This window comes from Sorex araneus, chromosome 11 (genome assembly GCF_027595985.1).
Source record: "Sorex araneus isolate mSorAra2 chromosome 11, mSorAra2.pri, whole genome shotgun sequence".
Lineage (NCBI taxonomy): Eukaryota > Metazoa > Chordata > Mammalia > Eulipotyphla > Soricidae > Sorex > Sorex araneus.
In genome coordinates, this window is record NC_073312.1 from 24,376,521 (window position 1) to 24,393,121 (window position 16,601).

A 16,601-nucleotide genomic window follows, 5' to 3' on the forward strand; every position below is an offset into this window, starting at 1 on the left:
GATTTCTGTGTAGTTAATATGAGGGAACCAGAAGAGCAGAGCAATAGTACGGCAGGTAGGGCATTTGTCTTGCCCGAAGGGCCAACCCGGGTTCGACTCCTGACACTCAATGTGCTCCCCTGAGCCCTGCAGCAGTGATCCCTGAGCTCAAAAGTAGGAGTAAGCGCTGAGGACCACCTGTTGTGGCCAAAAAACAACCAGAGAGAGAGAGAGAGAGAGAGAGAGAGAGAGAGAGAGAGAGAGAGAGAGAGAGAGAGAATAAAATGGGAGTCTCTTTTTCCAGCTAGTCAGAGTTGATTTTTGGTTTTTTTTTTTGGGGGGGGGCGGTTTTGGGTCACACCCGGCGATGCACAGGGGTCACTCCTGGCTCTGCACTCAGGAATCATCCCTGGCGGTGCTCAGGGGACCATATGGGATGCTGGGATTCGAACCCGGGTCGGCCGCGTGCAAAGCAAACGCCCTACCCGCTGTGCTATCGCTCCAGCCCCCAGAGTTGATTTTTGAACCTAAGAGCAGAAGACCACCTAGAACTGGTCTGAAAATTATGGTCTCATCCCAAACTCCAGTCCCTTTTTTTTTGGGGGGGGTCACATCCAGCGATGCACAGGGGTTACTCCTGGCTCTGCACTCAGGAATCACCCCTGGCAGTGCTCAGAGGACCATATGGGATGCTGGAATCGAACCCGGGTCGGCCGCGTGCAAGGCAAACGCCCTACCCGCTGTACTATTGCTCCAGCCCCTCCAGTCCCTTTTTGAGTTCAGAAATGTTGAACTTATTGATGTGTATTATTTATTTATTTAAATATTTGGTTTTGGTGCTACACTGGGCAATGCTCAAGGGTTACTCCTGGCTCTGTACTCAGGAATTATTCTCAGTGGTGCTCAGGGACCATATGGGATGCCCAGGGTCCAACCCAGGTGGGCATGTGCGAGGCAAGCATCCTACCCCCTGTACTATAGCTATGCTCCTCAATTCAGTTGTAAAACGAGGAACTAGTGTCTGTCCTCAAGGATGAAATACTTGTACCTTGGCTCAGACTACGCAATGAGTACATTTTGATAAAAAGAAAGAACTTCATTGATTTTCCATTGTCAGATTGTTGAAGAAGTAGAATTACTTGATCTGAAGTTGCCAATCCCATTTCACACTTGGTGCATTGCAGTTTTATTAACCTCGGGCTAAACAGATTTTTGCATGTTTTCCTCTTATTAATCGTTTATACATGAGCTGTCCATTTAAAGGCTAAGTTTTTCTCAACAAATGAGTACAGGCATAAATATTTATACAGAAAATAACTAGAGTTGAAATGAAAAAGGCATGCCAAACTAACAGAGATGGGGATGCCGTGATAGATGGGAAACACATGAATTGGGTGATTTTTTTTTTCCTAGCTTGTTTATCAGAAGTGGACTGTGTAATTACATAATTGTTTAATTTATAATTACAGGCCACAATATGTTAACCGCTGCTCATGTGTCTGGTTTTCAATTAATATTGTACACAACAAGTTGACAATGTATATATACAGCACTGTTGCACACAAATGTTGGATTGAATGATCAAACAGAAATCCCATTTTGGGTCTGGAGCGATAGCACACTGGATAGGGCATTTGCCTTGTACTCGGCTGACCTGGGTTCGACTCCCAGCATCCCATATGGTCCCCTGCGTACCGCCAGGGTTAATTCCTGAGTGCAGAGCCAGGAGTGACCCCTGTGCATCGCCGGGTGTGACCCAAAAAAAAAAAAATTTTGCTTTTTTTGCCTAATGAATAAAAAGGGGCCAGAGAGATAGTACAGGGGATTAAAGTACCTGCCTTGCTTCAGTTAAGTCACCAGCACCTCATATCGTCCCCAGAGCGCTGCCAGGAGTTATCCCTGAGCATCACTGTGTGTGGCCCCTCAAAAAAAGACTAAATGGAGGTGCTGGAGCAATAGCACAGCGGGTAGTGCGTTTGCCTTGCACTCAGCGGACCAGGCTTCAATTCCCAGCATCCCATATGGTCCCCTGAGCTCCGCCAGGGGTAATTCCTGTGCATCGCTGGGTGTGACCAAAAAGAAAAAAAAAGACTAAATTGAATACAAACTTAAAATGAATTATTTTATATTGTTTATCTGGCTTTCCGAATACACTTTTTTCCTCTTCCAAAGTGTGAACTATTCTTAGAACTGAAAGTGGAACGTGGAATTTATTTACTTACTGCTTTTTGAGTTATACCCAGCAATACTTAGGGGTTATTCCTAGCTCTATGCCCAGGAATTACTCCTGGAGGTTTTTTTTGGGTGTAAAAAATACAAACGCACGCGTGCACAGAAAGGGTGATGTGTGATGTGTCATTCTCAGGCTCTCAGGGTGGCGCTCTCTCTCTCTCTCTCTCTCTCTCTCTCTCTCTCTCTCTCTCTCTCTCTCTCTCTGTCTCTCTCTCTCTCGCCACTTGCGTTTGGCACTCTCGAGCTGCTGTGTATGGACCGGATCTCTGACTCTCTGTACTCTCCTCTGGTCTCTTTCGATCTCTCTTCTTCTGATCTCTCTCTCCGGACCCCTTCTGCTTCTCTCTCTGGAGCCCTTCTCGCTCTCACTTCTGACTGTGACTCTTACTTCTGACTCTGACCAGCTCTCACTTCTGACTCTTGACTCCTCTGACTCGCTTTGTGCTCTTTCTTTCCCCTGCTTCTGGCTCCAATGACTCCCTGATTCCCTTTCGCTTTGTGCCTTCTCTCTGGCCTTCTCTCTCCACTTCTCTTACAGTCTTAGTTTATATAGCAATCACATAGAGCGGTGACACAAAGGTGGGTTGAACATTAACAAATCAACAAAAAGGGGTAAGACCACTCCTCCAGGAGATTAACAAAATCTCATCTAAGGAGATTACTCCAGATTACTAGGAGATCTGCATAAGGGCGGGGTCCCATCCAGGGTGTGTTGCTTTCTTCTTTCCTCAGCTAGTAGTAATCCACTTAATTAGTTGTAGTAAATCTACTTCTAATATTTCTAGCAATGTCGTTCTGTATGAGCACAGTAAGAGACATATCAAACTTAAAGTTTGGTTCTTCTTTTTTTTTTTTTTTTTTTTTTTTTTTTGCTTTTTGGGTCACGCCTGGCAATGCACAGGGGTTACTCCTGGCTCTGCACTCAGGAATTACCCCTGGCCGTGCTCAGGGGACCATATGGGATGCTGGGAATCGAACCCGAGTCGGCCGCGTGCAAGGCAAACGCCCTACCCGCTGTGCTATCTCTCCAGCCCCCTTAAAGTTTGGTTCTTCCTGAGAACATTCACTATATATTCCAGACCACAGTCCTCAGGCCAGGTTAGTCTTCCTAACCCCAGCAGGGTCCTAGTCTCGTCGTTATTTTTGGACTATGACAGCATTTGTCTATGACCATGCTCTCAACTTATAGTTGAGTATGATGGCGCTTGGCCTGGCCCATTTTGATACCAGGGTAGCTCACAGCTTGCCTTGGATCCATTCAGTCCCTCGTCAGGACCCTGCTTTTGGGGTGCTAGGAACTAAGGGCAACTGAGTGAGAAAGCAGATGCCCAGGGGTAAATATTATTGGAGTCAATCAACTTCCAAGTTACAAAGCATAATATTCACTGTCTTCCTGAGTCCATACAGAAAGGACATCACTTTAAGGTAAACTAAGTTCCCTGCAGCAAGGCTGAAAAGACAAACCCAGTGTTATCCTACATTTGGAGAACTGTATGTGATGCCAGGGATCGAGCCCAAGTTGGCTGTATGCAAGGCAACACTATCCATTCTACTATGGCTCTGGCCCCAGAACACAGAATTTAAACATTCACAGATGTGACTGGGTCTCATTTCGGATGACCTGAGTCCCTGCTGCACTGAAGGAGGGATGAGTCCTGAGTTTAGAGCCTAATTTGTTTTTTTTTTTTTAACTCCAACTATGACTAATACACAGTTTTTGTTGTTGTTGTTTTGTTTTGTTTTTTTTTTTTTTGGTTTTTTGGGTCACACCTGCCAATGCACAGGGGTTACTCCTGGCTCTGCACTCAGGAATTACTCCTGGCGGTGCTCAGGGGACCATATGGGATGCTGGGATTCGAACCCGGGTCGGCCGCGTGCAAGGCAAACGCCCTATCTACTGTGCTATGGCTCCAGCCCCTAATACACAGTTGTTTTTTTTTTAATTTGGTAATACTGCAACAAAAACTCACCATTGTCCCTAAACATTTAGAACAAGTTATTGCAGCCTCGTCTTATGCTACTAAATCTTTGGAGGAAGACAACGATGATAGCGAGTTTAGCACCTCAATCACTGTCCTTTCATAGACCCATAGCTTTATAGCTTTTCAACAAAAAATTTTTATTTCACCCAAGAAATTTTATATTTCACTCACCAAATATGCATGACCAGAAAGATATTCCAGGAGGGAGGCACTTGCCTTGCATGTGGCCACTTTAGCCACAACCCCGATTTGATCCCAGCACCACCTTTGGCTCCCCAAGCACTACCAGGAGTGACCCTGGAGCACAGAACCTGGATAAGCTCTGAGCACCTCTGGGTGTGGCCCAAAAAACCAAAAGGGAAAAGAAATGTACATGATTCTGGGGCTGGAAAGACCCTGAGGGGTTAACGTGCTTCCCTTGCATCCCACTGACCCCAGTTCAAACCCCCAGTCCCTCATCCACAGGAGTCACTCCTGAGCACAGCACTGGGAGTAGCCCCTGAGCACTGTAGACCCCAAGTCTATAGGCATATAAAAGTATATACAAGGGACTGGAGCAATAGTACAATGGGTAGGGCATTTGCCTTGCATGCGGCTGACCTGGATTTGATTCCCAGCATCCCATATGGTCCCCTGAGCACTGCCAGGGGTGATTCCTGAGTGCAGAGCCAGGAGTAACCCCCGTGCATAGCTGGGTGTGACCCAAAAAAAAAAATTATATACAAATAAAACACAGACTGATACTAACTCAGAAGGACGTTTACTTTAAAACGACCGCCTTGGGGCTGGAGCAATAGCACAGTGGGTAGGGCGTTTGCCTTGCATGCGGCCAACCCGGGTTAGATTCCCAGCATCCCATATGGTCCCCTGAGCACCGCCAGGGGTGATTCCTGAGTGCAGAGCCAGGAGTAACCCCTGTGCATCACTAGGTGTTACCCAAAAAGAAAAAAAAAAAAACACGACCCCCACGTTCAGTTATGCAACCCCATATGGGATCATAACCCACAGCTTAAGAAATGGGGTTCTGGACAGCTCCTCAGCAGTTCCTCACGGGCGTGGGGGCCCAGCAGTAGCCATCAGGCGTGTTCAATGTTTGAACACAGTTCCCAGCAGTATTTATGTCTTCTAGTCAGAGAAAAGTCTGTGAAAAGTCCAACAACAAATAATAAACCCAACAGCAGTTTTTTTTTCCCCTTGGGGCTATGAGGGGCAACACTCAGCAGTGCTCAGGGACTATTCTTGGCTCCGTGTCCCAGGGCCATAGCTCAGGAGACCATGTGGTGCTGGGGATGGAACCTGGGCCGCCCGCATGCATGTGCTCAGCCCACTGAACTCTCTCAGACCCCCAGATGCTGCTCGCTTTGTGTTTGTCTGGGGGGGCCACACAAGCAGTACCCTGGCAAGGCTTGGGAAACCATATGGGGCACCGGGGTATGGGGCAGCTCATGCCCTGCCCACTATACTACTGCTCCCCCACGCCCACCCTCACGACTGCTTTTTTTTTTTCTTTTTGGGTCACACCTGGCAATGCACAGGAGTTACTCAGGAATTACTCCTGGCGGTGCTCAGGGGACCATATAGGATGCTGGAAATCGAACGTGGGTCAGCTGCATGCATGGCAAACGCCCTACCCGCTATGCTATTGCTCCAGCCCACGACTGCTCTTTTGAGGCCTCCTATGTGCCTTGCTATACATGCATCTCATTTAACCTCTTCATAGTTTTTTTTTTTTTTTCGGTTTGGAGGTTGGCTTTCTTTTTTTTTTTTAAGATATAAGCATTGGTCTCATTTTCTAGATGAAACCATGCCCAGGGCACACATAGAGAAAAACTGAATACAGTTCTATGAAACTAAAGTCCATAATGCCCTTTTTATTAGGACTGTAATGAACTGGGAACCCACCCTTCCTGAGTAGATGCCACATTTTGTCCTTCAGCAAGTAACTGTTTATGTAGTAGAGTCATGAGGTCAGAGAAGATCGTTTGGCCGAGGTTATTCCTATCAGAGGGACAGGACCTCCTGGAAATTAACAAGGTCTCTGTAGGCAATCCTGATTTTGATTTGGTTTGGTTGTGGGGGGGGGGGGAGAACACCCAGTGATGCTCAGAGGTTACACCTGGCTCTGCGCTCAGAAATCACTTATAGCGGTGCTCGGAGGACCACGTGCTGGGGATGGAACCTGTGTCAGCTGCATGCAAGGCAAATGCCTTCCCCGCTGTACTATCACTCCAGCCCCCTATTTTATTTTTTGTGGTGGTGGTGGTGGTTTAAAGAGATAAAAACTAATAGGTCCATTTCATTTAAGTTAGCTATGAGAAGTGCATGTACTTGACAGTGGCTTCGTTAATTTCAATATTTAAATGTGGGCTGCTCCCCCTGGCCACATGTATTTTTCCATATCCCAATGCATTCCTTTCTCCCTCCTCCTTCACCGCCCCACTCTCTCTGAATGACCTAGATTGTCTCATTTTACGTCAGCACACCCGGCCTCTGCCAGGAGTTGAGTGTAAGCTGATTTTGAGGCCGATAAAATGTCTGTCGGCAATAGCCCATCTATTCATGATTTGCCTGGAGAAAAGTTTGTTTAAATGCTTCACGGCTGAGTCAGGCCGCTTCTGTCCACCAGGGAGCAGACGACTTGAGTAAACACACATCAGCAACTTGCTGCATGCAGTGAACATTCTGGCATCCTAAACTGCCTTTGCTTGACTGCGGGAAGCACCAGCCCCATGGAGAGGGTACCGATACGTGTACGGAGTAGCACCACAGCCACCTGTCCTGCTCACTGCTATTCTCGGAGCATCTGATGGGTGTTTAGTGATGAAGCAATGAATGGACACAACAGCAAACGTATACACGTATACCTTACAAAACATATACCTCGCCTTTATGCTGTAAAACTCTGACCCATAATAAAATTCACGGCTCAGGACTGAGGGGAGGCCGTCTATGGGAGGATGCCTGGGGCAGACAACCTCGCCCTCTGGGCTTTATCTAACCTCTTCCTTAAATCAGCTTACTTTGTATCTTTCAGGCAGAATCCGAATACCTATAAATATCCTCTTCCCTATTTAGCAAACCCTGATAATCCCCGGGTCCCTGTCCTCAGGCTCTGGGTAAATGTGCTGCCCTGTTATACTTGCGTTGGCCCTGCCCCGACCATGCTGGAGATGCCGTTTATTATTTTTGTACAGGAAATGTTAAGGGAACTTTCCATTTCTCTGTAACTGCACCTAAAGGTGCATGTGATGCTACTGTTGCCAGATAAGGAGAGTTTCCTCATTAGGAATGTTAGAAGTGTTCTTATTTTATGATTTATTTGAGTTTGGGGACCATACCGAAGTGCTGGAGGGCAGCTCCGCACTCAGTGCTCAGGATCACTCCTGGTGGTGCTTGCTCCCAGTGACCCAGTGGTGCTGGAGGCTTGTTGGGTGATCTCCCTGGTTCCAGAGTGTTGTTGTGAAACCATTAGGGAAATGCCGTTTCGCTGTAGTTATAATGGCTTCTTCTTCTTTTCTTTTTTTTTTTAATCTGTTCTTTGCTGGATGAAGAGAAATTACATTCTCTTACTCAGTTTCAGATATAATGAGTGTATATAGAGTCTCAACCTGCAGAAAGTGGGTTTTTGGCTGTTGTTTTGTTTCTGGACCACACCTGGCAGTGCTGGTGTTGGTCTACTTGTATCTTGCTGCCCTGGGATCACAGGAGATTGAACCCTGTCTTCCTGCATGTGAGGAGTTCTGCCGGCCAACTCTTGGATCCATCTCAGGCCTCCTAGATTATAGTGGTCTTTGTTTTTTTTCTTTTTTCTTTTTTCTTTTTTCTTTTTGGGTCACAATACACAGGGATTATTCCTGGCTCTGCACTCAGGAATTACTCCTGGCAGTGCTCAGGGATGCTGGGAATCGAACCCAGGTCAGCCGAGTGCAAGGCAAACGCCCTACCTACTGTACTATCGCTCCAGCTCCTGTTTGTGTTCTTTTGAGGGAAGGAATATTGGTTGTGTTTAGTCTTTTTTTAGTTTTTGGACCACGCCCTGTGGTCCTCAGTGCTTCTCCTGGCTCTGAGCTCAAGGATCATTCCTGGAGATTTCTGGAAATCATATGGGATGCCAGGGATCAAGCCCAAGTCCCACTGTACAATCTCTCCAGACCTCCAAGGCTCTATATTTACTGAGTTTTTAAAGACTGATGAGGGATGGAGAAACAGTACAAGTGGGCAGGATGCTTGCCTTGCGTGTGGCTGACCTGAATTCAATCTCTGGCATCCCATATGGTACCCCCAAGCACCACCAGGAGTAACCCTGAGCATTGCCAGGTGTGACAAAATAATAATAATAATAATAATAATAATAATAAGTTGGGGCTGGAGCAGTAGCACAGCAGGTAGGGCGTTTACCTTGCATGCGGCCGACCCGGGTTTGAATCCCAGCATGCCATATGGTCCTCCGAGCCCTGCCAGGAGTAATTCCTGAGTGCAAAGCCAGGAGTAATCCCTGTGCATTGCCGGGTGTGACCCAAAAAGAAAAAACAAATTAAAAATATAATAGTAGTAGTAGTAATAAAGAAAAAAAATAACACTCATGAGGAAAATCTAAGATATTCATCTTGATGTGTGTGTGCACATGTGTGAGGCCAGGGGTGGAGCCCACCCAAGGCCTCACACATGCAAGACAAGTCCCTGGCCTAAGAAATTAATTTGGGGAGGAGGGGAGGTTGAGAGGGGAACCTGGAGGGTGTTGGAGGAGGGGAGAGGCACTTGGGCCACACCTGACGGTGCTCAAGGGCATTTCTAGGTCTGTGCTCAGAGGTGACCCCTAGTGGTGTTCAGGAGCCATAGGTGCAAAGCAAGTGCCTGCACCTCCCATACTATCTCTCCAGCCTAACACCTTGAAAATACATCATAGAAAATTTACCCTCTCGGAGATAGAGCGATAGCACAGCAGGTAGAGCGTTTGCCTTGCATGCGGCTGACCCAGGTTCGATTCCCAGCATCCCATATGGGTCCCTGAGCACCGCCAAGAGTAATTCCTGAGTGCAAAGCCAGGAGTAAACCCTGTGCATTGCCGGGTGTGACCCAAAAAGAAAAAAAAAAAACAAAAAAAAAACCCAACAACAACAAAAAAATTTACCCTCTCATGATTTCTTTCTAATATAAGACATGAGAACTTCGGGGGGCTGGGAGATAGCCTAGTATGTGCCCTGACCCTGATTCAATCTTCAGTCCCCTATAGCATGTGCCCGCCACTCCCCCAGATTACTGAGTGACATTCTGGAAGGCCCCCCAGCACTCCTAAGGTGGCCTGGGGATTGCCAGCACTACAGAGCCCAGGAGCACCGCGGCCTCGGGTCCTTGCATTGACCACCACCCCGGTTGGTGGAGAATCACCTTTGGAGCCTTTGAGCCTCCAGAGCACTACTAGAGAGCCCCCACCCCTCAGACTGAAAAAAAATAATGAAAAGAGAATTTTACTTGTGCTGTTGTTTAGTGCAGTAATGTGATAAACTGCAGTTGTCGGAATCATATTGGGAGCAGTAATGAGGGCGTCTAATCAGAACTCAGACTGAGTAGGTCAGTGTATCGCCTCTGTTCTTAGCCTTTTTGTATCAGCAGTCCTTGAGGATTTTGGAATTCTAATTTTAACTTCTCTGAAAGGTGGAATTATAAACAAGTGATGGCCACATAGCTAATGGAAGCTGGGAGACGTCTCATAAGTGTAGCTTTAGAAAGGAACGGTGTCAAAGAATTCAAGGCCAAGTAAGATATAAACTATCAACGGGGGAAAGATGTTATGTTATTTACTTTTATTTTATTTTATTTTATTTTATTTTATTTTTTTTTTTTTTTTTTTGCTTTTTGGGTCACACCTGGCGATGCACAGGGGTTACTCCTGGCTCTGCACTCAGGAATTACCCCTGGCCGTGCTCAGGGGACCATATGGGATGCTGGGATTTGAACCCGGGTCGGCCGCGTGCAAGGCAAACGCCCTACCCGCTGTGCTATCGCTCCAGCCCCATGTTATTTACTTTTAAATCTGCCTATCTTTTGTTTCCCTTTTTCCGAATCTGCTCAGTTTCTCTTCCCCAAATATTTTGGTATAGAATTTGCCTTTCTGTCTTAAACTACACATTCCACTTTATTGCTGGAAACATTGAGACTGAGGAGATTAGTGTGATCCTTGGCAAGTCAGTGCAAATACAGAGCTAGACGTGGTAAACAGTCTCTGAGGCAAGAAGGACTTTTTTTTTTTGGCATGGGGATCACTCCTGGTGTGGCCCTGGGACCAGAGGACCATCTGCTGTGCCAGAGATGAACCTGAGTCAGCTACAAGCAACGGAAGGGATGTGTCAGGCAAGAAAGTTAGATTTTGTTGTTGTTATTATTGCTATTGTTCTAATGCTACACCTGGAAAAGTGCTCAGGGCTCTGTGCTCAGGGACCACTTCTTTTTTTTGTTGTTGTTTTGTTTTTTGGGTCACACCTGGTGATGCACAGGGGTTACTCCTGGCTCTGCACTCAGGAGTTACCCCTGGCAGTGCTCAGAGGACCCTATGGGATGTTGGAATTCGAAACCGGGTCAGCCTCGTGCAAGGCAAATGCCCTACCTGCTGTAATACCGCTCCAGCCCCAGGGACCACTTCTTGCTGGTCTCAGGAGAGCATTTGTGATGTTCAAATCTGAGTCAAATCTGGCTTGGCCACGTGCAAAGCAAGAGCCTTACTGAGGAATTCTTAATGATTATGCTTATTTGTCTATCATGGTCTAAAAACCCCAATTGTTGAGAATTATTTTATAAAATTATTATTGGGAACATGCTAGTTTGAATTATTGCCTATTGTAGTGCAAGTACACATATATTTATATTTATATAAATGAATTTATACAAAAATAAATATATATAGATATATAAAATCATTTTGGGGCAGAGAGATAAAACAACAGGTAAGGTCCTTCCTTGCCTTGCACACAGACGACCCAGGTTGATTTCCAGTACCACCTGTGGTCCCCCAAGCACTGCTAGTAGTGATCCCTGAGCTCACCACCAGGAGGAAGGGCCGGAGTGATAGTATAGCAAGTAGGGCATTTGCCTTACATGAGGTCAACTCGGGTTTGATCCACAACATCCCACATGGCTCCCGAAATACCACATTTACAAATTATTCCACACCAGGAGTAATAACTTCGTGCAGAGCCAGGAGTAAGCCCTGAGTATCACCTGTTATGGCCTCAAAGCAAAACAAAACAAAACCCAAAAAAGCCAGGAAGGAAGCACTGAATGTGGCCCCTAAAGAAGAACAGGGGCTGGAGCAATAGCACAGGGGGTAGGGTGTTTGCCTTGCACGCGGCCGACCCTGGTTTGATTCCCAGCATCACATGTAGTCCCCCGAGCACCGCCAGGAGTAATTCCTGAGTGCATGAGCCAGGAGTAACCCCTGTGCCTCGCTGGGTGTGACCCAAAAAGCCAAAAAGAAAAAAAAAAAGAACAACAGCAACAACAAAAATATGTATGTACGTATAAAATCCTTTTATATAATTCTTAGATTCAGTTCAAAAAACTTTATGCTTGGGAGATTAGATTGTGTGTGGGGTGTGTGTGTGTGTGTGTGTGTGTGTGTGTGTGTGTGTGTGTGTGTGTGTGTGTGTGTGTGTGTGGTTTTGGCGTCACACCTGGAGATTCTCAGGGACTATTCCCTGCCCTTGCTCAGGGGTTGCTCCCAACTGTGCTCAAGGAACATGCCATACGGGGATCAAACCTGGACCTCTTGCATGCACAGTACATGTTCAGGAGTACCCCTGAGCTGTGCCGCATGTGGCCCAAACCCCTTTTCCCCCAGAAATTGTATTAACGTGCTTTGAGAAGTCTGTTTAATTCAACAACTGTTAACCTGTTTTACCAAATTAGTACCAGACACCGTGAAAGACAGAGACTGCAGTCCTTACCGGCAGGAAACTTCTTTCTCTGAAAGGAGAAAGATGCAAAATTCAATTACCAATAATCTGGCGTGATGCATGCTACACTCTGAGTATATATAAAGAGCTTTAGGAACAGGTGTTGGGCAGGGGCTGGGACGATTTGCAGAGGGTAAGGCGCTTGCCTTCCTCGCAGCTGACCTGGGCCTTGGCCTCCCACATGGTCCTCTGAGCATCGCCAGGAGTAATTCCTGAGTGCAGAGTCAGAAGTAACCCCTGAGTATCGCCAGATGTGACCCCCCCCAGCCAAAAAAAAAGGGGGAACAGGTGTTGGGCAGTATTTCATTCCCCCAAGAGATTTGGGGTGACCTCTAAAGCTAATAGAGGGGGCCGGAGTAATAGCACAGCGGGGAGGGCGTTTGCCTTGCATGCGGCTGACCCGGGTTCGATCCTCGGCATCCCATATGGTCCCCCATGCACCGCCAGGAGTAATTCCTGAGTGCAAAGCCAGGAGTAACCCCTGAGCATCGCTGGGTGTGACCCAAAAAGAAAAAAAAAAAACCAAAAAATAAAATAAAATAAAGCTAATAGAAGCAGCAATACGCCATGGTATCAACTGAGTGTCTGAACATTTCAGCACATCGGCTGAAGTCTAGAGAGAGGGTAGGAGATGGAATAAACGACCTCAGACTAGGCTATAATACCATAAGGCTCCACCACCAGGGATCTTTTTTCCAGTAGGAGCTGTTCTGACACCCAGCAACGCCAGCGCCTGTGCTCCTCTAGTAATCTCCCTTCTCTGTGGTTGCTCAAGGGCTTGCTCTCAATTCTGCGCAAACTGAAAAGTGCACCGGACCAGGAGGTGAGAATCCTTCTCCTGGGCTTGGATAATGCTGGCAAGACCACTCTCCTGAAGCAGCTTGCATCTGAGGACATCAGCCACATCACACCTACACAGGTGAGAACTGCCTTGACCCCTGCGCTGTGTAGCCCAAGAAAAGATGATCCCAGCAATATGAACGGGAACCTGGGAAATGCTTTTGTGCAGTTCCAAGTTTCGTACCTGAGAAGCGTGTACAGTTTTAGGGGCCGGAGAGATAGTACTGAGGGTAGGGCACTTGCCTTGCACATGGCCAACCCAGGTTCAATCTCCAACATCCCTTATGGTTCCCTGAGCCCGGTAGTGGCTCCTGAGTGCAGAGCCAGGAGTAACCCCTGAGCATCACCAGGTGTGGCCCTAAAACAAAATCAAACAAACAAAAAAAAAGAAGTGTATACAGTTTTAAAATAATCGGAAACTTCAAAACATGTATCGAGACTTCATTCATGGACAGTGCTCAAATGCATGGACAGAAAATGGAGCAGTGGAGTCCCAGGGCTCGAGGGGGAGGGTGGTAGAGATTGACTTTTTAGGGGGAAGGAGTATTTGGAACACTCGGTAACTACTCCCTGCTCTGTGCTCTGTCTCCTGATTGTGCTCAGAGGCCCATGCAGTGCCAGGGCTCAAACCAGAGTCAGGTGCACGCGAGGCAAGTCCCTTAACTCTGGGACTGCCTCTCTGGCCCAGGACTGATTATTACTATATGCTTTATAGTAATAATCTAAATAGACTAAAGCGGGGGGGAGGGGGGGCCAGACCGATAGTACAGCAGTAGGGCGTTTGCCTTGCGGCTGACCCAGGTTCGATCCCCGGCATCCCATATGGTCCCCCAAGCACCGCCGGGAGTAATTCCTGAGTGCAGAGCCAGGAGTAACCCCTGAGCATCGCTGGGTGTGACCCAAAAAGCAAAAAATAATAATAAAATACATATTTTTAAAAATAAAAATAGGGGCCAGAGCGATAGCACAGCAGGTAGGGCGTTTGCCTTGCACTCAGCCAACCCGGGTTCGATCACCAGCATCCCATATGGTTCCCCCAAGCACCGCCAGGAGTAATTCCTGAGTACAAAGCCAGGAGTAACCCCTGAGCATCGCTGGGTGTGACCCAAAAAAAAAAAAAAAAAAAGGCAAAGGGGCTGGAGCTATAGCACAGCGGGTAGGGCGTTTGCCTTGCACTCGGCCAACCCGGGTTCGATCCCCAGCATCCCATATGGTCCCCTGAGCACCGCCAGGAGTAACTCCTGAGTGCAAAGCCAGGAGTAACCCCTGTGCATCGTCGGGTGAGACCCAAAAAGCAAAAAAAAAAAAAAAAAAAAGGGCAAAAATAAATAAATAAATAAATAAATATAAAATGATTAAAGTGTGGGACGGGGAGATCGCTGGGTGGGCTAGAGCATGTCCTTTGCATGTAGGAGTCCTGAGTTTCACCTTCAGCATCTCGTGGTGCCCAGCACTGCTGGGAGCAGCCCTCAGCACCAAACCAGGAGTGGTGCCTGAATACCACTGGGTGTAGCCACAGGACAGAACAGAAGATTAAAAGGGGGCCTGGGGGCTGGAGTGATAGAACAGCGTGCAAGTGAGGCGCTTGCTTGCCTTGCAGGTCCTGTCCCCGACACCTCAGCTAGTCCCTCTTCCCACCCTCCCCCTCACCTCGAGCCCTGCCAGGAGGGAGCCCCCAGTGCAGAGCCAGGAATGAGCCTTGAGCACAGCCAGTTGTGACCCAAAACCAAAAGAGAAAAATAAAATAGAGCCTGGGGGAATAGCTCAGTGGCTGAGGCTTGCATGAGGCCTTGAGTTCAGTTACCGGGGTGACACCCTACATTGTCTGGGATCTCTTCCTGGGCTGCGAGTGTTTCCAAGCCACATTGCAGCTCGGTGTGAGGACCATCACAGAGTGAGTGGTCACCAGGGGCACCTGTGAGCCTCACGGCCTAAGGGCATGATGCTTGGCGAGCCGGTGTGTGGACCCCACAGTGTGCAACCCTCGGGCAGCACCTCAGCCGGCGTGTGTGTGACCCCTGACCATCCCAGTACTTCAACACAAGGGGAAGGAGGCAGGAAGGGTTAAAATGATTGTTTTTTTATTTATTTATTTATTTTGGGGTAACACCTGGCGATGCACAGGGGTTACTCCTGGCTCATGCACTCAGGAATTACCCCTGGCGATGCTCAGGGGACCATATGGGATGCTGGGAATCGAACCTGGGTCGGCTGTGTGCAAGGCAAATGCCCTACCCGCTGTGCTATCACTCCAGCCCCTGTTTTTTTATATTATGTTTGTTTATTTTGGGGGGGTCATCCCTGGCAGTGCTCAGGGTGTCACTCCTGGCGTGGCTGGGAGACATATGAGGTGCCAGGGATCAAACCCAGGTCAGTCATGTACAAGACATGCGCCTTTCCCACTGTACTATGATTCCGCCCCAGTTAGTGGTGGGGTTTTGTTGTTGTTGTTGTTGTTGTTTTAGGATTTTTTTGCTATGTTTGTTTTGTTTTGGGGCCACACCCAGGGCTTACTCCTGACTCTGCACTCAGAAATCACTCCTGGCGATGCTCAGGGGACCAGATGTGGTGCCAGAGGTTGAACCCAGGTCAGCGCATGCAAGGCAAGCACCCTACCCGCTGTCCTCTCCCTCCAGCACCCTGGGTTAACTGTTTGTTTTATAACACATTTCTAAATTTAACTTTTTTCATTGTCTTGTTGGCCACACCCAGTGGTGCTCCGGGTCATACCCAGTGGTTCTGGGGAGTGAACCTGAGACCTTACACCTGCAGGGCACACACTTCAGTGGGGGCGTTTGCACGGCCTCATTGTGGTGCACTGGAGTCCACACACATGTGGCCCTGGGGCATCCCCACAGACTTGGCCTCAAGCCTGCAAGGCAGGTGGCACCCCTGGGCGCTCCTCCGCTCTAGGACACCCTGCAGGGCTTGAGCGGGCGGGGTCTTAGCCACATCACAGTTCCTTAGCGTTTCCTGTCCCGGACTGCAAGGCGCTCCGTGTGAGCTTCCGGTGGCCGTGCATGCACTTCACGGCCCCTGAGCCCGCCTGGTACACACCTCCCTGCAGAAAATTCGTTTCAGCTGCTCCTAAAATGAGCAATTTTACAGACTCTGAACAAATTTAATGTATAGCCTAAGGAGGTGCAAATTACAGTAGTCTAGCCTGGAAGGACTGAAAACATGTATTAGGGTGTCAGCCTTTCTGCCAGAATCAGAAGGGCCGGGCTTTGTTTTTGTTTTTGTCTTCAGTCGGAGATGGGCTCTGACTTTCAGGAGCCCCTTGAACGTGGGCCTCCCTCCTCGCACGCCGGCTGTGCGCCAGTGAGGGCTCAGCCTGCCAGCTCAGGTCCTCGGGCTCTTAAGCGTACTGGGTGAGGAGTAAGTTCTGGGTGGGGTTTATTTTTTGCTATGTTTTGGTTTGTTTGGGAGGGCCACACCCAAGGCCTACTCCTAACTCTGCAGTTACATTACATCAAGGTGTCAGTTATTTAAAAAAAAGAAAGAAGAAAGAAAGAAAAAGGTGGGGGTACAGGGCCATCAGCAGGTCAACCTGTACCCAAGGGGCGAGTGCATCAGCAGCCTGATGGTGCCTTCTGTCTGTCCTGATGCTTCAGAATTG

The 16,601-nt window shown here is 48.0% G+C and overlaps 1 protein-coding gene across 2 annotated transcripts in view; it reads left to right on the forward strand.

Annotated features, from left to right (window-relative positions):
* The window catches only part of ARL3 (ADP ribosylation factor like GTPase 3), a 48,136-nt gene that overhangs the window by 1,375 nt on the left and 30,160 nt on the right, over positions 1-16,601 (forward strand). The window contains exon 2 of one of the 2 annotated variants that reach the window (XM_055119123.1): positions 12,918-13,061. In XM_055119123.1, the coding sequence (XP_054975098.1) occupies positions 12,918-13,061 (144 nt within the window). Of the gene's footprint in view, positions 1-12,916; positions 13,062-16,601 lie in introns of both variants that reach the window. The other variant, XM_055119124.1, reaches the window with a different exon arrangement.